The sequence below is a fragment of the Nicotiana tabacum genome, chromosome 6 (assembly GCF_000715075.1).
Source record: "Nicotiana tabacum cultivar K326 chromosome 6, ASM71507v2, whole genome shotgun sequence".
NCBI lineage: Eukaryota > Viridiplantae > Streptophyta > Magnoliopsida > Solanales > Solanaceae > Nicotiana > Nicotiana tabacum.
The window spans coordinates 157,129,239-157,156,293 of NC_134085.1; the positions used below are offsets into that span (position 1 = coordinate 157,129,239).

Consider the following 27,055-nt stretch of genomic DNA (forward strand, 5'->3'; position numbering starts at 1 on the left):
ATACTGGTGGGCGACCTAGAACTTAAAAGTATTCCCGCATTATACTGGTGGGCGACCTAGAACTTAAAAGTATTCCCACATTATACTGGTGGGCGACCTAGAACTTAAATGTATTCCCGCATTATACTGGTGGGCGACCTAGAACTTAAATGTATTCCCGCATTATACTGGTGGGCGACCTAGAACTTAAAAGTATTCCCGCATTATACTGATGGGCGACCTAGAACTTAAAAGTATTCTCGCATTATACTGGTGGGCGACCTAGAACTCAAATGTATTCCCGCATTATACTGGTGGGCGACCTAGAACTTAAAATGTATTCCCGCATTATACTGGTGGGCGACCTAGAACTTAAATGTATTCCCGCATTATACTGGTGGGCGACCTAGAACTTAAAAGTATTCCCGCATTATATTGGTGGGCGACCTAGAACTTAAAAGTATTGGAGTTGTTTCCCCGTGCTTCCGAGAAAATTTTCGACAATCGGCAGAAAATTTTCTGCCTCGGTTTTTGGTGACTTCCATGGCGTTGCATTTTGCTGCCCTTATCAATCCTCTGTTCCCCTGCAACAGACAAAAGGATTTGGTCAGTTTTAATCGTGGTGGTAGAGGGTGCCTTTCTGGCGAGCCGTTTTTCTCCCTTCCCCCTTTCTTGCTCTTTGTTCCCATAACTGGTTGGCGGGCAAAGTTGCCTATTGGGGGTCTCTAGCCTGCTGGGGATTGGTTTTCAATTTATCCCCTTTTCTGCTTTCTCTTTAAACACATGATGTGGGAGTCTGCTTCTAACTCCCGGAACCACTCCCTTTTGGAGCTTACTTCTTCCAAAAATTTCCGGGCACAATCACTGCATTGCCTGGGACCGGCCCTTAAGACTGTTTGTATTATCCTGCATTGGGATGAATTCCCCTTCGGTTTCTGGTAGTAAGCTTTGAAAAATCCTTTCAAGACACATTTTAGGAAAAGAAATAAAGATATGAAAAAGAGAAAAACTTTCTGAACTAATATTTTGTGGGAGGAGACAATCCAAAGAACTTATCTGGAGGACACAACTGGTCCCCGTGATCATGACGTGCACCATAGATTCCCGACCCAGTCTATTTGTATCAATCGATTTGCCCGATGGTCTGACTTGCTGGGGATGATAAATGATTGTCCATGTTGTTGCAAATGTGGTAGCTTTTGTTGATTCGTCTTGTCGCCTCATAGTGCCCTTCGAGGGGTTTTCACTAATGAGACTCTCTCTTTTCTCTCATCTCCCGGCGCCTTATGGTGCCTGTGAAGGTTTTCACCAATAAGACTCTCTCATTTCATATCCCTCATCTTACATCGCCTCTCGGTGCCTGTGAAGGTTTTCACCGATAAGACTCTCATTTTATTTCTTTCGAGGATCCGGGGTGTTGTAGGTGCGACCCTCTCTTCCGGGGATTCTTTTGACTATCAACTCAATCCCAGTCTTACGATCCTCTTCTTTGCTGGGGATCAGTGTATTATTCTCGGCCTTATTTGCCGGATTTGGCATCTCTCGAACATTGATCGGGAGGTCTTTTGGATGTCGATGTTGGTTTTGGTGTGGGAATGAAGAAAGGCTATAAAAATGAAAACAACTTGAAGGGTGATGTGCTACAACTTTTGGAATCAAACCTTTGTTGGAACTTAAAACATAACCTCTGCCCCAGTTTTCTTGCTTGGGGAATTTATTTTTTACGCTTATGTTGAGTTACGTGCGTTACGCACATTGTGCTATATTGTGCACACTATGTACATTATGCATCCTATATTTGCTACGATGCATACTATGACCGAGCCGTGAGGCGCCTACGTATCCTCTTTGAGGAATCAGGTCAAACGTAGTTCCCACAGTTTTGTATTTCTTGTGATTTTATCTTCCTCTTTTTTCTTTTCCTTCTTTTCATTTTTCTTTTCCTTTTCTTTTTCTTTTTCTTCTCTTTTTTTCATATCTTTCCCATTAGTGATTCCAAAAGAGGGGTATTGAAAGAATTACCTAAAGCTCAAAGGGGGAAGCAAGGGTTAAAAGTGTTTGGATAGAAGAAAGAATTGCCTCCGTCATCTCATTATTCAACAAATGCCAAATACAAACAAATAAACCAAAATTGCCATAATTAAAGAAGTTACGCATAATATCTCTTGACTGCATCTGAATTGATAGCCATGTCGACACATCTACCTTCGACATCTGTCAAACACAAAGCACCATTGGCCAAGACTCTGGTCACGATATAAGGCCCTTGCCAATTTGGGGCGAATTTGCCTTTTGCCTCGACCTGATGTGGGAGGATCTTCTTCAATACCTGCTGCCCTACTTCAAACTTCCTGGGGCGCACCTTTTTATTATACGCTCTTGCCATTCTCTTCTGGTACAACTGACCATGGCACACTGCTGCCAATCTTTTCTCATCTATCAGGCTCAACTGTTCCAAGCGAGCTTTGATCCATTCATCATCATCAATTCCGGCTTCAGCGACAATTCGGAGGGACGGAATTTCGACCTCCGCTGGTATCACGGCCTCAGTTCCATACACCAACAAATAAGGAGTTGTGCCTATGGAAGTCCGGACGGTAGTGCGGTAACCCAACAAAGCAAAGGGTAATTTCTCGTGCCACTGTCTGGACCCTTCCACCATTTTTCGCAGTATCTTCTTGATATTCTTATTGGCTGCTTCGACTGCTCCATTTGCCTTAGGACGATATGGGGTGGAATTGCGGTGTGTAATCTTGAATTGTTGGCATACCTCTCTCATCAAGCTGCTATTAAGATTCGCACCGTTATCCGTGATGATCACTTTTGGGATCCCAAATCTGCAGATGATATGGGAGTGAACAAAGTCCACCACTGCCTTCTTGGTTACTGATTTGAAGGTTTTAGCCTCAACCCATTTGGTGAAGTAATCAATGGTCACTAGAATGAACCTATGACCGTTGGACGCTGCTGGCTCGATGGGCCCAATGACATCCATGCCCCATGCTACAAACGGCCAGGGTGCTGACATCGTATGTAACTCTGTTGGCGGAGAATGAATCAAATCTCCATGTATCTGGCACTGATGGCATTTCCTTACGAAAGTGATACAGTCGTGTTCCATGGTTAGCCAATAACACCCTGTTCGAAGGATCTTTCTTGCCAATACATATCTGCTCATGTGCGGCCCACAAACTCTGGCATGTACTTCCGCCATAACCGTCGTTGCCTGCCCGGCATCTATGCATCTCAACAATCCCAAATCCGGGGTTCTTTTGTACAATACTCCTCCACTGAGGAAGAAACCATTCGACAAACGCCGAAGGGCTCTTTTTTGGTCCCTAGAGGCATGTTCCGGATATATCCCCATCCCGAGGTATTCCTTGATATCATGAAACCAGGGTTCGCCATCTGCTTCTTCTTCTATGGCATTGCAGTAGGCGTGCTGATCACGGACCTGGATGTGTAGAGGGTCAACATACATTTTGTCAGGGTGGTGCAGCATTGATGCTAAGGTGGCTAAGGCATCCGCAACCTCATTGTGAATTCTCGGGATGTGTTTGAACTTTACCGATCGAAATTGCTTGCTCAGATCATGCAAGCATTGTCGGTATGGTATGAGCTTTAGATCTCGTGTTTCCCATTCACCCTGAATTTGATGTACCAAGAGGTCCGAGTCTCCCAAGACCAAGACGTCTTGGACATCCATGTCAGCAGCCAAGCGCAGACCCAGAATGCAAGCCTCATATTCGGCCATATTATTGGTGCAATAGAAGCGCAGTTGAGCCGTAACAGGATAATGCCGTTCTGTTTCAGAAATGAGTACTGCTCCTATTCCAACCCCTTTTGCGTTTGCAGCTCCATCGAAGAAAAGCTTCCAACCCGGTTCCTCAGGTAATTCCAACTCATTCGTATGCATCACCTCTTCGTCAGGAAAATACGTTCTTAAGGGCTCGTATTTTTCATCAACGGGATTCTCTGCCAAATGGTCTGCCAGTGCCTGGGCTTTCATGGCCGTCCTCGTCACATAGATGATATCAAACTCTGTGAGCAGAATTTGCCATTTTGCCAACCTTCCCGTGGGCATAGGTTTCTGAAAGATATACTTCAATGGGTCCAAGCGGGATATGAGATAAGTAGTATATGAAGAGAGGTAGTGCTTCAACTTCTGAGCTACCCAAGTTAGGGCGCAACACGTTTTCTCGAGTTGAGTGTACTTGACCTCATGCACTGTGAATTTCTTGCTAAGATAGTAGATGGCCTGCTCCTTCCTCCCTGTGTCATCATGTTGCCCCAGTACACAACCAAATGAATTTTCCAAGACCGTCAGGTAAAGGATTAGGGGTTTCCCGGGCTTAGGCGGGACCAATACGGGTGGATTAGACAGATACCCTTTGATTTGGTCGAAGGCCTCCTGACACTCTGCTGTCCAACCTACTGCAGCGTCCTTTCTCAGCAGCCGAAATATGGGCTCACAAGTTGCTGTGAGTTGAGCGATGAACCTGCTGATATAATTGAGTCTACCCAGCAAACTCATTACCTCTGTTTTGTTCCTTGGCGGTGGCAAATCTCGGATGGATTCAATTTTGGACGGGTCTAACTCAATTCCCCGTCGACTGACGATGAATCCTAGCAACTTTCCTGATGGAACCCCGAATGCGCATTTGGCCGGGTTAAGCTTGATATCATACCTCCGGAGTCTTTGGAAAAATCTCCTTAGGTCTGCTACATGGTCTTCCTGACGCCAAGATTTGATGATCACATCATCGACGTACACCTCTATTTCTTTGTATATCATGTCATGAAACACAGCAGTCATTGCTCGTATGTACGTTGCCCCAGCGTTCTTTAACCCGAACGGCATTACCCGATAGCAGTAGGTTCCCCATGGAGTAATAAACGCTGTCTTCTCAGCATCCTCTTCGTCCATTAGGATCTAATGATAACCCGCATAGCAATCCACAAAGGATCCGATCTCGCGCCCAGCGCAATTATCGATCAGGATATGAATGTTGGGTAACGGGAAATTGTCTTTGGGACTTGCTTTGTTGAGGTTGCGGTAGTCGACGCACACCCTGATTTTTCCATCCTTCTTTGGGACTGGTACCACATTGGCCAGCCAATCGGGATATCGAGTGACCCGAATGACCTTCGATTGCAACTGCTTGATCACTTCTTCTTTGATTTTTACACTCATTTTTGTTTTAAATTTCCTTAGTTTTTGCTTGACCGGAGGGTATGCCGGGTCAGTGGGTAGTTTGTGAACCACTAAATTGGTGCTCAATCCAGGCATATCATCATATGACCATGCAAAAACATCTTTGAATTCCCTGAGAGTTTCGATCAATTCTGCTTTGACATTCGGCTCAATGTGGATGCTAATTTTGGTCTCTTGGATGTTATCAGCGTCTCCTAGATTCACAGCCTCAGTGTCATTTAGGTTAGGCTTGGGTTTCTCTTCAAATTGGCACAGTTCTCGGTTTATTTCTTCGAAGGCTTCCCCTTCGTCACATTCGGATTCATTATCACAAACGACCTCTTGCATCATTGAGTCAGATTCAGATTGATTTATTAGACTAGGTCGAAGATCCGCTGTGCATGCCATGTCATTAGGACCAGTAAAAAGAGAACTGTTCAGAAAGAAAAAGAACAAAACAAGAAATTAAAATGGGACAAAAGAAAAGAACTTTATTAAATTTGCAGGATAAAAAGGGTTCACACTTTTACAAAACGAAAGTAAAATTGGGATTACACCCTTGAATAATCCGATCAAACAAACAAACAAACAAAACATTAATCAAAGCCTACTACCAAGACTCCCCTCGGACAGGAAGAGGAGTAACCGTCCAATTGTTGGTCTTGGCCTCAGGCCCCACGAATTGTATCTCTGCTCTGCTGGAACCCTCTCCAGCTTCCACCATACTGACATCCGCGAATAGTCTCTCAAAACTCTGATTCAGGTCTTCACTTATGCCGATCGAAGGTCCTCGAATCTTTGGGATCGCTGACCCCTTGGCACTAGCTTTAACAAAAGACCTTGAGAGGCGTGGCACTGGTTTGGGCAGAGACCAGACTCTCTTCTTCATTTTTCGCGCTTGCTTCCTGTCTGCTGCGGTTGGCTTGAACCCCAACCCGAAAGTTTCCAGATTTTTAGGAAGGGAGACAGGTTGGACTATCCCTTGAAGTTCAACTCCCAGGCCTTTTCCCGGCACAAACCCATTACCCAGCATTTCTGATACCATCATGACTGTTGCGGCAGTCACCCTAGGGTGCGGGATGATTTCTCCTTCAGAAATTTTGTTGGCCGACCCTGTATCGAGAATCTGGTAGACCCAGGGACCCTTGTCATCAGTGGTCTCTATGAAAGGCACAATGGTTCCGCCCATGGTGCATGTTGTATCCTCGCCGTGCAACACGACCTCTTGTCTTTCCCACTCGAACTTCACTGTCTGATGTAGGGTGGAAGGCACCATTTTAGCTACATGAATCCAAGGTCGTCCTAACAGCAAGTTGTAAGATACCGTGGCGTCCAATACCTGGAATTCCATGGTAAACAGGACCGGGCCAATGGTCAGTTCAAGTACAACATCCCCCACAGTGGCTGTTCCGTTTCCGTCAAACCCCCGGACACAGATGCTATTCTCCCGGATTCTTCCACGGTCAATCTTTAACTGGTCCAGGGTGGATAATGGACAAATATTGGCGCTTGAGCCGTTATCCACCAATACTCGAGTTACCACCGAGTCTTCACATTTGACAGCTAGGTATAGAGCTTTGTTATGCTCCGTACCTTCCACCGGCAGGTCATCATCTGAGAATGTTACCCTGTTCACCTCGAAAATCTTGCTGGCAATGGTTTCCAGGTGGTTTACAGAAATCTCACTGGGTACATGGGCCTCGTTCAATATCTTTAACAGGGCCCGACGATGTTCCTCGGAATGGAGGAGTAATGACAATAGTGAGATCTGGGCAGGTGTTTTTCTCAGCTGCTCAACCACAGAATAGTCTTGTACTTTCATCTTCCTCAGGAAGTCTTCAGCCTCTTCTTCTGACACTGGCTTCTTGGTTGCCACTGGGTTGGTTTTTCTTAACTCCACCGGAGCAAAACATCGACCTGATCGAGTCAGCCCTTGCGCTTCACAACTGACTTCTTCCACCTGTTTTCCTTGGTACGTCACCACTGCTTTTTCATATTTCCAGGGCACAGCCCTGCTGTCAAGCATTGGCAGTTGGACCACCGGCTTTATGGTCACCCGTTCTCCACATACCCCTTTCAACATGACTGCCGGTGTGGGCAGGATCCCTGGTATTACCAACTTGCTTGGCTCGGGTTTGCTTGCTATGACGGACGGGCTCTTCCCCCATATTACTACCGGCTTGACGCCTTCTCCCTGCGACTGTACATTTGTTCCTCCACTGGTTAAGACTTCTTTTGGGGCAGCTTGGATCATCATCACTGTTTGTGAGGGTTTTCTTAATTCTCCTCCCTCACACACCAACTCAATCATGTGAGTTTCGTGGTGCGCTGGCAGTGGGTTTTGGTTGATGTTAGGAGCCTCCGGTGTCTGGACCTCGATCTTATTGGTGTCAATAAGATCCTGTATGGCATGCCTTAACTTCCAGCACTTCTCGGTATCGTGCCCGAGCATCCCTGAACAGTATTCACAACTGATTGAACGATCCAAATTCTGAGGCGGGGGATTTGGTTCCCGAGTATGGACAGGACTAACCAAACCCAATTGCCGCAGCTTGTGGAACACAGCGGTGTAGGTTTCTCCCAGTTCGGTGAAGGTTCTTTGCTTCCGCAACCTGTCATTTCTGGCATCTGGATTTCCCCGGAAACCTGCCCCTGAAGGATTTCTATATGCCCTTGGTGGAGGGTAAGTGTTTTGTGGTGGTGCATATATGTTCTAGGGAGTCGGTGCGCGCCATTGTGGGCGAACCGGAGGCTGAGTGTATACCTGGGCTTGGTGTACGGAATAATGTGGTTCTCGATGTGGATAGAAATTTTGTGGTGGGTTGTATGGGTAGTTTGACCTGTGAGGCCTGGGTTGGTTGTAGTGCGGCCTACCAGCCCTGGACCAACTGCTTGCCTCGATCGTGGCAACCTCTTCTTTCTTTCTTCTTAGCGCACCTCCCGTGCCGCTTTGAATAGCCTGGGTTGTGGCCTTAAGTGCTGAATAGTTTAAGATTTTGTCCGACCTCAAACCTTCTTCTATCATGACCCCTATTTTGACCACCTCGTTGAAAGATTTTCCAACCGTTGTCACCAAGTGACCAAAGTAGGTTGGATCCAATGTCTGCAAAAAGTAGTCTACCATCTCTCCCTCTCTCATGGGAGGATCGACCCTAGCTACTTGTTCTCTCCAGCGGAACCCGAACTCGTGAAAACTTTCTCCGGGTTTCTTCCCAGTTCTCAATAACGTGAGACGGTCAGGGACTATCTCCAGATTGTACTGGAAATGACCTGCAAAAGCCTGCGCCAGGTCATCCCACGTGTACCACCTGCTGAAATCCTGCCTTGTATACCATTCCAGTGCAGATCCGCTCAGACTTTGGCCGAAATAAGCTATCAAAAGCTCATCCTTGCCTCCTGCCCCTCTCATTTTGCTACAGAATCCCCGCAAATGTGCCATGGGATCACCGTGCCCTTCATATAAATCAAACTTGGGCATCTTGAACCCAGCCGGGAGTTGGACATCTGGGAAAGGGCACAGATCTTTGTATGCCACGCTGACTTGATTGCCCAGCCCGTGTAAGTTCCTGAAGGATTGCTCCAGGCTTTTGAACTTTCTCAACACTTCATCCTGTTCAGGGGCCTTAACCGGCTTCTCAACCTCTGCCGGTACTTCCAAATGGGGATTGTAAGCCTGTGGTTCGGGTGCATGGAATGTAGGCTCAGGGGATAGTATTGTGTATCGTGAGCCTGAAACAATGGCTCACTGGTCGTTCGCTGCAAAGGGGCTGATGCAGGTCCCACAAAAATGGGAATATTGGGTGTTGGGAGAGGTTGATGGGGTGGTGGAGCTTGGGAATCATGAGGGCTTCTTTCTTGATGATAGAGGGGATTTGGGCGGCTTGTGGAAGGGCCAGAGTGAGGGTACTCCGGCATGTGTCCCAGTGTCTCAGGGCTCTTTTGCGTTTTGGCCAGGGCTAGCTGCATTGCATGCATCTCTAGTCCCATCCTTTCAATCTTTTCCATTGCCTCTTTTAGCAACTGGCTCATCGGCCTTTCTTCCTCATTACTATTCTCTGAAGTAGTCATGCTTGTTGCTACCGGTCCTTTGGATCTGGTTTGGTATGAATGTGTTGCCAGAATTCTTTAACAACTAACTGTCTGAATCAGACAATAACAAACTTTGTTAGCGTTAGATTTCAACAGATTTGATCATAACACATAGAGGATGCAATGCACCTAGGCAGTTAACCGTTTCTATATGCTTTGCTTCAAACAACATGCGTCATCCCGGCTTGCTCAGTTATCCCCTTTTTATTTGTTTTTGTACTTTCTTTTCTTTCTTTATTAAAAGCGGTCGAATCTTATGGGGATTGCCTACGTATCACGTCCCCGCGTGAATCAGACCAGGCGTAGTTTTGCCTTAAAGTAAAGACACATAGAAATTCTTCCGGAGTCACTTAATTTCATTATCAAAATTTGCTATTACACATTACTTCAAACAAAATAGCAACAGTACAGACTCCAGGGTTTTAAACTTGGTTTGAGGAAAAGAAAACAACATTGGGGAAACAACAAACAAAACAACCAGGACTCGATCAACAACTAATTTTCCAACTTAGGGACCCACGAGGCATCTTTCGGCCCTTTCGCGGCCCTAGGTGTAAGGTCTCTTTGCAAGCCCTTCAACTCGTTCATAATCCGATGGACGCAACCCATGATGGAAGCAATGAGGTTTTCCCGAGGTGTCTGCTCGCATGCCAAACATTTTAGGTAGATGTAATGCCCGACTTCGTCAATTCTTTCCCGAATGTTGTCCCTTTCTGCGAACAATTGCCTTATCTGTCGGCTCTTTAACCCTAGCGTTTGTGCATTGGCGGCGAGCTAATCCTGGAATATATCCATTTGCCTTTCCATCCTTGTCATTGCATTGTAATAGCGTCTCTGGTCGGCCTGGGCATCTTGTGTTTGCTTGAAGATCCTCTCTTGCAAAGCGGAATTTGTTTCCTTTGCTGCTTTGACGCTCAGTTCACAATTCCTCATGACTTGCTGTAGGCGCTTTTTCCGGGCCATTGTACCTTCTGCCCATTTGGCCCTCATCCTTGCTATGCAAGCCTCTGATAGGTCTAATTCTACCTGGCTCTGGATGACCTGATTTCTCAAACTGGCTATCAATCTTTCGTCGGAGCAACGCCTCTGTCGGTCGATGTTATTCTTACTGGCTTGGCGAAGCCGGGCCCTCAGGGTTTGGTTTTCTTGGGCTAACTCCTGCTCTTGGGCGACTTGTACGTTGTTTTCGAATACCATCCTTTCCATTTGTCGCTTCAGCTTCCTAATTTCAACCAGGTAACCTTCCTCTTTTGCGAGCCAGTCCCATTGTTCTTGCGATGACTCAACAAAATTTCGGAGGTGAGGCCTTTTGGTTGGCCGTTTTACGATGTTCTTCTTGTTCTGCCAAGTGATATAGGCCGGCGAGACTTCACCCCTAGACAAATCATTTACTCGGGTATTCGCCGTTAAGTACTGGCATTCAATCCATATGCAACGAACTGTCTTTTCAGGAAATTGGCCGTCACTGCTGACCTCGACTGCATAAGTGTTGAGATCTTCGTCCGGGTGTAGTACTTGACATCTTCCCAACTGCCTCATTACCCTGTAAGGGGCATAAGGTTGAATACCCCTGAGTCCCATCAAGAGGAAGTGAGGACCAGTGGCGGGCATGTATATGATTTCTTCCACAGAAAGCCAACCCAAAGTCCAGTTTATTTGGTCTGCGGTGATGATCCGGAGATAGGATATCCATTCTTCAAACCCTCCCGGTGATCGGAAACCTGAAACCCTTAGGCTATAACCCTCAATGCAGCCCCCATTTGTAGACATGTAGCGCATATACTGAGGGTGGTGACACAAGTGTTCGATCATCCACATCTGTAACAACAAGTTGCACCCTTCGAAGAAGTCTGCTCCAGCCTTACAAGCCGTGAGGGCTCGGTATATTTCTGACATTATCATGGGAGCAAGGATGCTTTTATCGTTGGTAATCAGGATTTTGACGATTCCAGCCACCTTTAGGTCGATATTTCTATCTTTTTGGGGAAACACCACAAGGCCCAAAAATGCCACCATAAAAGCGAACCGCCTATGCTCATTCCATTTTACCAGATTTCCCTGCTGCAAACACCACTTTCTGGATCATTGAATCCTCCTATGCTCCCGTACCTCTGGTATATGAATTGTAGGGTAGAAAAACCTCTATCCAGTTCAGCGTATGGGACTCATTTGCTTATCTTCAACAGATCCATGAATTTGTGTGAATTCACAGCCCTTGGAGCGATCAGGTATTTGTGTCTCAAACCTTCAGTGACGTCCATGTAACCCGCCATTTCTTCTAAGGTTGGGGTGAGTTCAAAATATGAGAAACGGAACACGTTGTGGGCCGGATCCCAGAATGTAACCAAAGCCTTTATGATGTCGCACCGAGGCCTGACTTTCAACAAATCAACCAAACCCCCCAGATGCAGTTTGACCTTGTCTTGCTCTGGCTTTTCCAAATCCTCCCACCATAATCGCACTTCCAGGGGGATTTTGCTTCTAACTGTCATCGGCAAACTTGGACTCATGCTCATTCTGCATGTTTATTGGGGTGATTAAGCGAAGATCCAGACTCATTAGACTCAAATACACAAATCGACACACTATGTTCTAGAAAAACGAAATTTTGGTTGTTTCTGAAAAGTACGATGTTACCTTAAAACTTTCATTATTTGGTTTGTACCTCTATTTTGAAAGAACAAGTTGAGCCCGATGGGGGTTGCCTACGTATCCCGCACCATGCGAGAATCAAACTGACGTAGTTCGGGCATAAATCGAATTTTGGGGACACCTTATTTTCTCTTAAAATGAATCAAAGACTCCTTTTTTCTTTTTTAAACAAATTAATAAGACACACATTTTTTTTTTCAAAATTCTGGCAGAGCTTTGACCATTTTTGTGACTTTTCAAGAATAAATAAGTAACCCATTAACCGTTATTCCTCTTCCCTTTCCAAACATTCCCGATATTCAGAAACCGGTCAGCATGCAAGCCTTGAAACAAGTAAATGCATAAAGCAAACAGGATGTAGCAGGATGGCCTTTATTCTCAGGTTGCCTGTCCTAGACGGACCCAGCCCCTGTGCTGAGTCCCCTAAGTCAAATGCACATGATGCAAATAAGCGTTCCTACTAGGGATCCGGCATGAAGCTATGTTATGCTAAGCTGTAAAGCCTAGGTGTTTGTTCTAGACCTGGCTTACCCGAGCGGACAACTCGAGCCGAGGATGGGAGCTGTGTACCGGTAACCAAAAGGCCATCCGATTTTGCAACTCCTCCGAATCCTCGTTCTATTTTGGCATATGACACTAACAGAAAGAAGCCACGACCAGCGTGCGCTCCTCAAGAGAGAAGAGAAGGGTTTCGGCACAGTTTATATATACAGTCCAAATAATATCAAAGCAGTAAAAGCAGCATTTAGCACATTAGGCTTAAACACGTAAAAAAAACCAGATAATAAATAAAGCCAAATAATAACAATTATTTCAAGCTCGAATTCTTAACCCTGAACCAGTGGTTCTAGGTTATGATCCCCAGCAGAGTCGCCAGAGCTGTCACACCTCCTTTTTCCGCGCCCGAGGGGGTACAAGGGAGTTTTTTTTTCAATTTAAAGGACAATCGAAACGGGATTGGTTTAATTATTTCAGAGTCGCCACTTGGGAGATTTAGGGTGTCCCAAGTCACCAATTTTAATCCCGAATCGAGGAAAAGAATGACTCCATATTACAGTCTGCGTACCAGAAATCTGGATAAGGAATTCTGTTAACCCGGGAGAAGGTGTTAGGCATTCCCGAGTTCCGTGGTTCTAGCACGGTCGCTCAACTGTTATATTCGGCTTGATTATCTGATTTTATACAAGTGTGAACTTATGTGCAAAATTTAACTTTTAACCGCTTTTATCATTTACTGTTTTTATCAAGAATTGTAACGCTGTGAAAATGTATCTCGAACCGCGTTACAATCAATGTACCCGCGGTCGTCGACACACTTTGACTCCGTTGAGATTTGGATTTGGGTCACATCAATGTGCACCCGATTTTAAGGAAATTAAATTTATTAAAGGCACGCCTAAAGCGACTAGCGTATTTATTTTGGGTAGGACCGTGGAATTTTACTAAACGGTCCATCCCGAAGTCTAAACAATTTTTAAAGCAAATATTTACTGAGGGCCCCGCAATTTGCATTTTTATTTGGCGAGGCTCATCTCATTCTTATTTTTTTTAAAAAAAAAAATGAATTTGCAACGTCATGGACACGCATCTCGAACCACGTCACAATCAATGTACCCGTGATCAGAAACACATTTCGACTCCGTTGAGAATTGGATTTGGGTCACATAAATGCGCACCCGAGTTTAAGAAGGTAAGATTTATTAAGGCGCGTCTTAAAGAGTCTAACGCATTGTTATTTTTAGGAGAGTTGTGAGATTTGCTAAACAACCCGTCCTGGAAACTAAATGCTTCACTAATATGCATTTAACAAGGGCCCCGTATCTGCGTTTTGTTTATTTTTATCGAAGCTCATCTCGTTGTTATTTTTAAGGGATATCCTATAGCAACTATGTTTCTCGTCGTGTTTGTCTCTATCAATTGAAAGCAGTAAATAGCCTTAGTTGATTATAAAACCGGATTTAAAGTGCTACTACAGAATAATAAAACGTGACTGCATTTATGGACAACTAGTCGCAAATTATGGGCCCAAACCCAGCTCATGCGAGATGGCCCGACTTGGGCCCTGTTTTTCCGATACAGGCCTAGCTGATTTTCGATTTGGGCTCGGCCTTCCTGGGGTGGAGGCCTAGAACTGATTCTTTGTTCTTTATCAATTTATATGTGACAAACTAGCAAAAGGGGAAAGAACTTTAACTCATGTGGATAGTTTTCCTATTTTGGCCTACATTACAGCATATATGGCAAAGTAAACTAAATCTGAGATGCAAACCAATTTATTGAGAATACTTTTAACTAGCAGCATACGTATACAAACTGATATTCAATTACCATGCATTGACATCTACTAGGCGTGCAAGCTACTTCCAGCATCCAAACCAAAATAAAAATCATTCTACATTACATGATATTTAATGCAACAATCTACGTATAAAAGACATTCTTCAGGTTTTCTCATTTTTGTATTCATCCTCAATTTCCAATTACATCTGACAGTGTATTAGGTGTGTACCTGGTATAGAGAACAAAAGAAGAAAGGAATGATCAGCTGGGCAGTATGCAGTAAATACAGCAGCAGCAGACACACAGCAACAACACAGCAACAACCAACTAAACCAAGTGTTTTCCACAGCCACAGATAACCAACAATATCTCCCAGAATACAAGGACTAGCAGATAGTCGAAACCAAGCCAGCAATCCCAGGAAAGAGTAAGGAAATAACAGCAGTAACTGAGGGTTCAAATGCAGTAAAACTAACAGTTCAACAACCAACAAACAACTCAGCCAATGCAAGCAACAGAACTTGGCCAAGACAGCTTTGACCAATATGCACTCTTGTACAACTTTCAGGCAGTGTTTGGTTACAATGTCTATTGGAAACTACCTTGTGTTTACGCTATTATGATTTGGGACTCACTAGACCTCTCTTCAGACTAAAGTTTTTTCTTTCTGAAGACTCAAAAGTCCAGCCCTTTTTTAAGTTTTCCACTGGCCTATTTATAAGCCAAAGTGGCCAAGTGCAGCTAAGCTGCCCTCGTGCTGCAACTTTGCAGCCTGCCCATACTCTGTTAAAGCCATGCCTAAGCATCTTTTGTGCCAGCCCCTTTTGTTCCCCACGCCTGGTCTTTTGTTTAATCAAGAGTTATGGGCATTATTTTATTATTCATTTCAAGCCCCATACTCTTATGTCTTGTTCCCCATTGGTATTAGTTTAATCCTAAATTAGTACCCTACTTGTCAGCTCATTTAAACTAATCATTTTTGTTCTTTTCAAACCCCAGACTACCCCTGTTAAACCCTGGTTATCACTGTCTTGACCCTTTGCAGCATCAGGGCATTTTTGAACTGATGAAAGTTCAAATTCAAGACTGCCTAGACTGAACCTTTCAGTCATTTTTCAATGCAAACAAACTATTTCAAACAATGCTGGGGCCTTCAATCAGTGGCAAAGTTCAATTAGTCATGCGACATTATTAGCTCGTTTGATTCATTAGTTATAGAAACTAATCAACGACATTTATCGAGTCTACTATACTAATTATAGCAGGTAATAATCAGTCGCTCACATAAACAATATGTTCAGGGACCTAAAGGGCATCAGACAATTTTGTGTTCAATTACTGGGAACCTATATAAGTTTATTCATTTGACGACTAATCTAATCGAACATGTACATTACAGAATACATTCAAATCATACACAGAAAACAATTGACCAAATAAAAGGTCTTTACAGAGATGAAAGAAATCCGAATGAAAAATAACAAAAAATAACAAACAAACACAACGAAACATGCTGACCACTTAATCAAAACTAACACAAAAGAAAGGAAAACTTACCGAAAATGTTTAAATCAAACAGACCCAAATCTGATTCATCTTCGAACTTTTGAGGCCGAACAAACTTTAATCAGGGTGTTCTCACATGAGAACACCTTGATTAAGGTCTATTAGACCTCAAACCCATGTCCAAACCGGTCGGATTCCCCAGGTGCATGTGTTCTAAAGTCTGGATTTCCAGATCTGATTTTTAGGGAGTTGTGGGTAGATTCGGACCAAACCAAGCTTGGTTTGGTCACGAGGAAGGTCAGGGGAGTGTCTGGTATGAAGATGGGGAGGTTTGGCATAGATCCGGGTTCGACTCAAATCTTCAAATGAAGATTCGAGACGAACGAAAGTGATTCGAGGCTCGTGGTTAGTGGATTCGTGTTCAGGACAGTGAGGTGGTCCTAGGGTGTTCAGGAGGTGGCCACCGGCGTTCATGCCGCCGGGTTTTGGTGGAAGGGAAACTAGGGCGGCGTTAGGGTTTGGGGGTTTCAGGGTTCGGGGAAGGAGACGAGTGAAGGGGGGGGGGTTCGGATAGGGGGTGCGGGGTAAAGGGCTGAGTTTATATATGGGGAGGTTGATTGGATCTGAGCCGTTAGATCAGATGATCTCAACGGCTGGGATCTGATGCTGAGAAATGAGACGGGGTCGTTTGGTAGTCAAACGGGGTCGTTTGGTTTAAGTGAGGGGTTGGATCGGATTGGTTCCTGGGTCGGGTTTTGAAGCGGGTTACTGATAGAGGTCCTGAGCCGTTGGATCGAGAGTTTGAACGGCTGAGATGGATTGGCCTGAAACGGTGTCGTTTCAGGAGGTGTCTGGGCAACCGGATTTGGACTGGGCCTGATCGAATTGGTTTGGGCCTATTTTTGGTTTATTTCCTTGGCCCAAACCGTTTTCTTCATTCTTTTCTCCCTTTCTCTTTTCTTTTTTCTTTTTTTTTTTTTTTAATCTTAAAACTAAAAAATAAAATTGAAATTCAAACAAACATAATTATCAAAATATTTAAATAGGTTAAATCGCACCCTAGAATATTTTTGTGAATTTTTCTTTTACTGAATGAATTATGGTCTAATTACCAGGACATACACATTTTGTATTTTGTTTAATAATGTAAAAATGGACAAAAAATGGACAGAACCACACATGACTAGCAGCACACGTTACGGAAAATTGAAAATTGTACAGCGAGGTCCTTTGTTACTATTTCTTTTGGAGTGACTGTCCGTGAAACAAAAATCACGTGCTTACAGCAGTAAGCTGCTTTGTGATTTCTTCTTTGATATTCACACTCGTATCAGTCTTGAACTTTCGCAACTTTTGCTTAACAGGAGGGAATGTTGGATCAGTTGGTAATTTATGAACTACCAGATCAGTGCTCAGTCCCGACATATCGTCATATGACCATGCAAAGACATCTTTGTACTCAGACAATATTTTGATTATTTCATCCTTAACTTGCGGTTCTAAATGCACACTTATCTTGGTTTCCCTAACATCATCCTGGTCCCCTAAATTGATTGCTTCAGTTTCACTTAAATTAGGCTTTGGTTTTTCTTCAAATTATTTTAGCTCTTTACTGATTTCCTCAAATGCTGCTTCTTCGTCATATTCTATTTCATCATCATATTCTACTTCTTGGATTGTTATTTCAGGATTAGATTGGATTTTAAGATTCGGCTAAAAATTCTTCATGCATGTCATGTCACTACAACCAGCATAAAAGGAACTGTACAAAAGAAAAAAGAACAAAATAAAACACTATTAAGAATAACGGAAAACGGGAACTTGCACTTCATTGAAAAAAAGGATAGAAGGGTTTGAACATCAAAACAAGCAAAACTAAAAATCTGGATTACAATCCTGGAATAACCTAGATAACAGAAAGGAAAACAAAGCAAACTACCAAAACTCCTTCCTGGAGGGGAGAGGAGTAGCTTCCCAATTGCTAAACTTCATGTTTGGTCCAACGAGCTGCACATCTGCTTTACTAGAGCCTTCACTAACTTCTACATATTGACCTCTTCGAACAGACTTTGGAACCTCTTGATTAGCTCTTCATCAACATTGACCATAGGTTTTGGGATTGAGGAGGTTGGAGGATTTTCGGCCCCTGGCTTGACAAAAGACTTAGAGATGTGTGGGACGGGCTTGGGGAGCGACCATACCTTCTATTTCAGATTTTTAACCCTTTTCACATCCTTCTCTGTGGGCATGAATCCCAAACCAAACGTACCAGGATTCCCACTAGGACGCACTGGATGCACAATACCCTGTAAAGATGAGCCCAAACCCTTGCCTGGAACAAAACCATTCTTCAACATTTCATTCGCAACCATGACAAACGCAGAGGATAGCTTAGGACCCGGAATGCATTTTCCTTCAGGAATTTTCTCAATAGACATTGTTTCAAAAGTCTGATAGACCCAAGGTCCCTTATTATCTTCAGCTTCGATGAACGGAACAATTATATCATTATAAGCTGACAAGTCCTCGTCACCGTGCACAACTATTTCCTGCCTGTCCCATTCAAACTTCACCATTTGGTGTAGAGAAGACGGGACTGCCTTAGCAGCATATATCCATGGCCTGCCCAATAACAGATTGTAAGAGACAGCCACATCTAACGCTTGGAATTCCATGGTAAACTCAACAGGCCCTATCAACAATTCGAGCATTATATCTCCAACAGAATCTTTACCTCCCCCATCAAAGGCTCGAACACACATACTGTTCAAATGGATTCTTTCGGTGCCAATCTTCAGTTTTTGCAGAGTAGACAGGGGACAAATATTCACACTGGAGCCATTATCAACCAAAACCCTTGAGACAATAGAATCTTCACACTTCACCGTGAGATAAAGAGCTCGGTTGTGTTCTGTACCCTCTATAGGAAGTTCATCATCTGAGAGAGTGATCCTGTTTACTTCGAAGATCTTGCTAGCTATCTTTTTCCAAATGATTCACTGTGATCTTATCAGGAACATGTGCCTCATTCAAAATTTTCATCAAGACCCTGCGGTGTTCATCTGAATGTATCAGCAAAGACAAGAGAGAAATCTGAGCTGGTGTTTTCCTTAACTGCTCTATAATGGAATAATCCTGCACTTTCATCTTTTTCAGGAATTCCTCGGCCTCTTCCTTGGTGACCGATTTCTTTATTGGCATTTGGCTATCCTTGAATGGCTTGGCTTTCCTTAATTCTTCTGCGGTGAAACATCTCCCAGAACGAGTCAATCCTCCAGTTTCATTAACCTCTTCCTCTATTTCTTTTCCTTTATATGTCACTATCACTTGTTTATAGTTCCACGGAATAGCCTTGGCATCGATCACTGGCAGCTGGGTCAGCTGGGTCACTGGTTTAATGATGATAGGGGTAATAGGAGCCCCCTTCACAACTATGACAGGCTTACTTGGAATCCCTAGCACTACCACCTTTGAACTTTCCGGACTTGCCCCAATATCTTTTGAAAGCCCTTTCACGACCAACACCGGTGGCTTCAAATTGAGCGAGCTCAACTTTTCTGTCGCCCCTTCAATTGTCAAAGGCTTTGCTTTAGTAGAGTCTGGAGCTTTAACCAAATTAGTTTCACTGGCCCAAATCATCATGACGACTTAGAAGACTTCTTGGGCTCCCCAACCTTGTGAACTATTTCAATCATATGTGTCTCTTCATGGGATGGCAAAGGGTTTTGGTTGATGTTTGGCGCGTCTGGGCTTTGGACTACAATTTGGTTTGTATCAATGTGCTCCTGGATTGCCCTTTTCAAATGTCAGCACTTCTCTATGTCATGCCCTGGAGCATCAGAACAATAGGCGCACCTCAGGGAATAATCGAGGTTCTTTGGAGGAGGATTTGGTATCTTTGACTCAATTGGCCTCAAAACGTCCAACTGCCTTAACCTTTGAAACAGACTAGCATAGGACTCTCCAAGCGGGGTGAAAGTTTGTTTTCGCTGCTGCCTCTCTCTTCTATACTCTGGCCTTGATCGAAAATTTGAACCATTGGGGTTTTGATAGGGTTTTGGGGGTGGATAGGTATTTTATGGAGCTGGGTAGATATTCTAGGGAGCTGGAGCACACCATTGCGGGTAAGGAGGGGGTTGAGCATATGACTATGCATGATGAACAAGGTATTGGGAAGGCCTGGCTGAGTATTGGGCGTTTCGCGGGGAAAAATAATGTTGAGGTGGATTATATGGAGCTTAGGTGTAGGTTTGAGGTCAGGGTCGAGGATGGGTGTATTGATGAGGTGAACCCCTCTGGCCATGCCATGATCCAGAGACAACCATAGCGACATCTTCCTTCTTCTTCTTGCCTAACAAACTTCCAGTACCACTCTGGATTGCCTGGGTGGTTGCTTTTATAGCAGAATAGCTCATGATCTTACTCAACTTGAGCTCCTCTTCCACCATTTCTCCCATCTTCACCACATCATTGAATGACTTACCAATGGCTAAGATCAAGTGGCCATAGTAAGTGGGCTCCAGAGCTTGAAGAAAGTATTTAACCATATCGTCCAGATAGGCGGTCTGGAACAATGTCTATATTATACTGAAAGTGTCAGGCAAAGACCTGAGCCATATCGTCCCAGGTGTACCACATGCTGGCGTCTTGGCGGGTGTACCATTCTAAAACTACCCCACTCAGACTTTGGATGAAGTATGCCATTAGTAATTTATCTTTTCCCCCAGCGCCTCTTATTTTACTACAATAACCCCTCAGATGAGCTACAGGATCAGTCCGTCATACAAGTCAAACTTGGGCATTTTGAACCCGACAAGCAGTTGGACATCGGGGGACAAACACAAATCCTTATAGGCCACACTCACCTAGTTTCCCAACCCTTGCATATTTCTCAATGATTGCTCCAGACTTTGTACCTTCCTAAACATCTCTTCTTGCTCTGCGTTCTTGGGTGGTTTGTCAGTTTCAACATGAGGCTCAAATTGGGGAGTGTAAGAGTAAGGATCTGGGACTTTGAAGGTGGGCTCCGGTGCATAGTAGTGGGCATCTGTGGAGCAGGGAATGCGGGCTTACTAGAGGATTGATAGAGGGTAGCTTATGGAGGGGGTACAAAAATAGGAGCAGATGTCAGAGCAGGGTACGAGGTTGTTTTGGCTGGCGGAGCATGAACAGTTTGGGCTGAAGTGTCGGGGTAGTTGTGGTAAAAGGTAAAGTCAGGTGCGTGTTGTGGGGAAATATCAATGGTATTGGGAATCTGGGATTGAGAGAGGGGTAGAATGGAAGCAGGGTTTCTGTGTAGTTGGTAGGGAATGAGGGTGGAGGGTGTCCCTTAATCCAGGCCTGATACATTTCCACCATCTAGTGCTTCAACCTCCGAACCTCCTCTTGCAATTTCGATTCCGACTCAACAATCTCCCTTGGTGGGTCTACAACTCCAGTGTCTGTTTCCTTGCTAGCCATGACTGTTTGATTCTTTGATCGGGTGTTGTATGGATGATTTGCCATGATGCCAAACAACTAACCACCTTCCTATTATTAAATAAAGATAACAGAGGACAACAACAAAAAACCACCATGTTAGCGTTAGGGCATTTATCAAATAATAATATCACATTACGTGCAATACACCTAGCAACAATTAACAGTTCTAAAATGGCTTTGAGGGTCGCAGGGTCATAGGGCATCATCCCGATTTGCTCATTTCAATTCTTCCTTCTCTTTCTTTTCCAACACCTCTTATCATTTTTTTCTCTTTTATGTCTTCTTTCTCTCTCTCTCTCTCTCTCTCTCTCTCTCTCTCTCTCTCTCTCTCTTTTTGAATCAAAAATGATTTGATTGAAACCGATGTAGGTTGCCTACGTATCATGTCCCTCATGAATGAGACCGAGCATAGTTCAGGAAAAGTGATGGAAAATAAACTAAAAATAAAATCTTTTTTGGGATTTTTCATTTGAAAACGTTTCGATATTAAAATACAATGGGAATTACGATAATGAAAAACATGACAGACTCAACTACACTATGACAGACTCCGACACTACCTAAAGGACTCAGTACTCCTAGACAAGACACGAAAGTAAAGGACAACATAAGACAATCTCAAAACGTCTAAATAGAATGACTCCTCAAACTGCTCCTGAATGCGACGGTCCTGGCTGGGACGGGTCCGATGAAGATCCGGATGGCCCCGTCAATCCTGTCGAATCTAAGCTCTGCACTATACCCTGCAAGGACACCTCAAAGCTAGGAATGATAATCCCGGAACGCGTGCCTGCATCTGGAAGGCTGACTTTAGTAAGGTACTCACGGTGTTATCTCATGTTCTCTACCAACCCTGTCATCTGTGATCTCAGTGACTGAAGTGTAGCTCGAACCCCAACCTTTTCTGCTGCATGGGCCTCCTCTGCATGGGTAAATTGATCCATCAACTATCTAAGCAATATCCGTGAGGTGGCCTCCTCGTCAAATACTCCTCTAACACGTCGGGGCAATGGCCTGCTAACCCCCCATTAAGTATACTGTAGCCATATGAAGTACTCATGGGTATACCCAGGTGAATGCGGGTCAGTAGCTAAAGTATCCCTACCCATATTCATTGCATGCCGCTAATGGGTCTAAATATCGACCTCCCTATGCGGCTTAGTGTCAAATTCCCTAATGAAGTCACGAGAATCAGGAATGTAGGGGACTTTTTGTCGCCTCCCTAACTGACGCATCACTCTAGTAGGGGTATATGGTCTAGTACACCAAAGTCCGATCAGTACCAAGAAGTCTTGCACACGAGACCCTGCTAAGATCACGTCCAAATCAATCCATTGGTATGACCACAAAATCTTCTCTTCAGTCAAGGATCCTAAATAATCAACCCAATCCTGAACTCTGAGTGGTAAGGCAAACTTATCGAACGCCATCCTATGCTCGATGCACTTCACTCGATCTCTCAGACAACGGTCAATCATATCTTTCTCAAACATGGTGGCGGGATGTAAGTGTTCCATCATCCACAGCTGTAGCAACAATTTTCTTCCCTCAAAGAACCTCTCACCTTCTCGAATACTGGTCAAAGCACGATAGATCTCTGCCAAAATTGTCGGAACCAAGGTGACTTTACTATTGTGTTTATCATGGAAGAGTGCAAAGGCTATTAACCCCAGATGCGTGCTAATATGTCTACCCTCCAAAGGAAATACCAAGAGACCCAACAATACAATAGCAAAGACCATAGGACGCCTCTTCTTCCAAGAATCATATGATATGGTAAATTCATCTACGAAGGTCTCATACCCAGTATGACGAGCAAACCTCTCGAATAAAAAGTCCAAAGATAACCAAGATTGATCTAGACACCCCATGTGATCTTCCAAATCCATCCCTATGATCTTAAGGAACTTGGTGCTTGAATGAGCCCTTGTGTAAATCAAATCCTTGTCTAGGTATGGCAGGCGGGTTAACCCGGCTATCTCAGCTAAGGTGGGTGTCATCTCAAGATCCTCAAACTTGAATACCATTCCCTGTGGGTCCCAAAATGTTAAAATTGCTTCTACAAGGTCAGGACGGGGAGTGATGTCCATCAAAGAAATAAGAGTCCCTAATTTACCCATCAAATCACGCTGCTCAAGTAATGTGAACATGTTCCACCATTTTATTAGCCTTCTAGGGACTTTGACCACCATTAATACTCTAGCATTGGTGAGTGGATTCATACTTAAATGGGAAAAACATGGTTAATGACTCGATACATTATGTGACACCACAACATTTCCTAGGGGACGGTTGGGTTATTTCTGCAAAATGGCCTGAGGGGCCAAAAGTGGCTAAAAATGCAAACTCAAGAAAGGTGAACTCAAATACATGGGAATACCTCACTAAAGCTTATATGAATTCTAACTCTTAATAATCATGGCCCAAAATTAATTTGCAAAAATGGCCCGTTTTGCAAAAAACGGCCGATATGGCCAGAAGTGGCTAAAGATGCAAACTTGAAAAGGACGGATCTTAAAATAATATGACACCTCGTTGTGGACTCAAGATCCTAAGACATGGGTTATTGAACCACTTTTGTGAAAATGACCCCGATTTGCAAGAATGGCCGAAAGTGGCTAGAAATGCAAGATATGGCTAAGACCCCACAAAGCCAAGAACCTAAGACACTAGGAAGATCGGACCCTATGTGGGTTGCCTACGTATCTCGCCCCGAGAGATGAGAATCAGGTTCGCGTAGTTCAGGAAGATTGGACGGGGGAGAAAGCCTTTAAAAAAATGCAACTAATTTGGAAAACCATATTTTTGTCTTTTGAGAAATGATGGAAAATGTAAAATCTTTTGGATTTTCTCTTCTTTTCTTTTTTTGATTTTTTTGAAAAATGATAAAAGATGTAAAATCTTTTTGGATTTTCTTTTTCTCCTTTTTTTGATTTTTTTTGGAAAATAATGGAAAAGTGTAAAATCTTTTGGATTTTCCATTTTAATTTTTTTTTTTGTCTTTTTTGGAAAATAATGGAAAAGTGTAAAATATTTTTTTGGATTATCTTTTTCATTTTTGGAAAATAATGGGAAAGTGTAAAATCACCTGCTTCATTTTATATTTCACCCTCAAATATCATTGGTCCGTCAAATGACCCTTTTACCCCTAAAGAGATGCAATATGTAGCACATAGGAATGATTAAATGTCTTTTTGGGCTATGAGCCCATTTTGACATAATTTGTGTAGGCCTCCTACAACGGTGCCTGGGACCGAACCCGGCTAGGTTTGAATGATATGATGCACATAAGTATGACATAAAGGCTGACCTACGGTTGGGGTTCACTAGACAAAGCAATTCGGGGCGGCACGTGGTCGATGGCGGCTGCTCTAGCTGTCCGCCCACTCCACGCTCCCAAGCCACCCCCTAAAGACACGGGTGACTCGCGAAAAGGCCGTGTACGCTCAAACGTACTCCGGAAGACTTGTTGCAGAAAGAAGACTCGGGGTTATGCAAATGATGACAGTTATAAAGCAGTAAACACATAAAGTAAAAACTGTAAACACGTAAACAACTAGAAAATAATAACAAAAATATAAAAACATACTAAAAATCAAGTAAAGATAATGAAAAAGCACAGAAACCTCAACCAGATATTCTAAAAGCCAACAAGATCGTAGTACTAGCTCGAACTTGCAACTCCCCAACAGAGCCGCCAGAGATGTCACACCCCTTTTTAACCAAACTTCACTTAACCCTCTTAAATAAATAAAAAAAATTAGTAAACGCTTGAAAAGAATTTTTCAATTTTGAAGTGACAAAAAATAGTGTTCAAAAGGATTAACTCATAGTCGCCACCTGACATTTGATATTGGTGTGTCAGGTCTCCGTTTTTTCTAAAAATAATTTTTCCTTTCAAAAAACTTGAGACTCCAAAACTAAGTTTGCACCAGAGATTCGGGTAAGTGGGTTCATTTGACTCGGGGAGAAGGTGTTAGGCATTCCCCGAGTCCCGTAACTAGTACGGTTGCATACTTGATCTAGTTGGCTTTCAGAATTCAAATTGAGGTAAAAATAAAAATGAAAAAAGCAATCAAAAGAGGCTCGAGGTCGTACCCACCTAAAATAAAGAAAAAAGAAAATGAAAATAAAACAAAAATACTAAGGGTTCTATTTTTCGGTCTCCCATTACAAAGTTCTACGGGGCATTGCTCAGAATAAAATATGTACAAATCCTTCGGGGCATTCCCCGTACAAATTTAACTAAGGGAACGACCTCTCGCCTCAAAAATAACAAAAATCCTAAGGCTTGCATACCCGAGCGTGGTCGGCCTAAACATGCTCCTAACGAATAATAAAACTAGAAACAAAATTAAACTAAAGCAAATGAAATTCATTTCGTGCTCATTTTTTCATTAAGCCAGGCCCAATCTTAAAGCATGCAAATAATAACTAAAGCATATGCATATGTTACGTCCTTTTGATTAGAACCTCTAAGAAGGAAAATATTGGGAAAAAGGAATTGAAGTGAACAAACAGTATCAGCACACTCTCGGAAATTAAACCACTTTCTTCAAGTAAGAATCACGAACAACAGCCCAATCGAAATCAAACTTGATTAAACAGAAATCAAATTTTTATAAACCAAAATTCAACTAAGAAAATTCAAATCCCTTAACCCATAAAACTTAAACAAATTTTAGTGGTTCTTATTATATTTCAATCACATATAGATTATAAAAATGAGAAAGGGAGATGAGATGGACCTGAATAGCCTTTAACGATTCTCTGTTTGGAAAGAAAAGACACAAGCAAAAGCTGACGCCAGGACTCGAACAAAATCGGAATAAGCCAACAAGAATCCGCAGACCAAGGCTCGAACAAATTGGGAACCCCGACTCCTCGAACACGAACAAGATCTCAAGCATAACCCATTTTCATTTCACTTGCCTATCTAAATCGAATTTTCAGAAATGGCAGCGAAATTCGCCTAGCCGTCTCCTTCAACAGTATCGAAAGTAGCTGTAAAAGTTGGAATTGCCGGAAAATTAGTGTTGGTCACTTCTTTGTTATAGAATCGGAGGTGGCTTCAGTCACTGTAATGTCATGGGTGAGAGGAGAAAGAAGGGAAGGTTGTGTGAACTTAAAGATGCTCACTGTGTTAGTTGAGCTTGGTTGACAAAAAGCCTTAGAAGTTTTTGACGACTTCAAAGTGCAGACACGATTAAAGAGATGAACAGAACTAGAGGCTTTCTCTTTGCTTTTTTTTTTTGAGATCTCCCAGCTTGGCCGAGACTCTTGGCTCTAGGGTCTCTTTTTTTATTTTTTTTATTAAGAAGAGTCTAGAAAGTCTTCTAGCGTTGGCTTAATGGGTAATGTGTATTGGGCTAAGAGATTGGTTTAATTGGGCTACAAGCAAGACTAAAAATGTTGATTTCTTTTCTAAAATAATATACTATAAAATTGTAAAATCATTACTAATTAATCAAAACAAACTATATTATGACATGAAGCTATTTTTGATATTTTCAAGAATTATAATACACTAAAATAGGTTCAAAGTAACATATCCTTTTAAAAATACATAATACATGAATTAAATAGAGAAATATGGAAACTATTTTCGTAATTTTTATTTATGTGATAAAAATAATGTAAAAGAGTCAAAATTAGTTGAAATAACTATATTAGGCCTAAACTAAGTATTTAAGTGCTAAAATATGTAAAATCTTGGGGAGGGTCAAAAATCACATGTCTACATTCATCTCAAGACTTATCCTCTTTGTGGAACATATATTTCAATTAAAAAATACTCAGCTAGGTCTTCCCAGAATAGAACCATCACTCTTGTACCATTGGATCCACTCCACAGAACCAACCAATGTTTCTCCA

General features: G+C 43.1%; 1 protein-coding gene across 2 annotated transcripts; it reads right to left on the reverse strand.

The window, feature by feature from the left end:
* Positions 1 to 14,165: 14,165 nt before the first annotated feature.
* LOC107802975 (uncharacterized) lies at positions 14,166 to 26,577 on the reverse strand. 2 transcript variants are annotated; one of them, XR_012710851.1, is made up of 2 exons: positions 25,930 to 26,577; positions 14,166 to 14,423 (listed from the first exon to the last, which is right to left on the reverse strand). XR_012710851.1 is itself a non-coding variant. In XM_016626562.2 (2 exons), the coding sequence occupies exons 1-2, from the start codon at positions 26,089 to 26,091 to the stop codon at positions 22,315 to 22,317; spliced, it is 1,059 nt and encodes a 352-aa protein (XP_016482048.1). In that variant the 5' UTR covers positions 26,092 to 26,489; the 3' UTR covers positions 21,620 to 22,314. The 2 variants fall into 2 exon arrangements, 1 of the variants encoding a protein (XP_016482048.1); XM_016626562.2 differs by lacking the exon at positions 14,166 to 14,423 and adding an exon at positions 21,620 to 23,211 and having other exon boundaries at positions 25,930 to 26,489.
* Between the last annotated feature and the right edge of the window lie 478 nt (positions 26,578 to 27,055).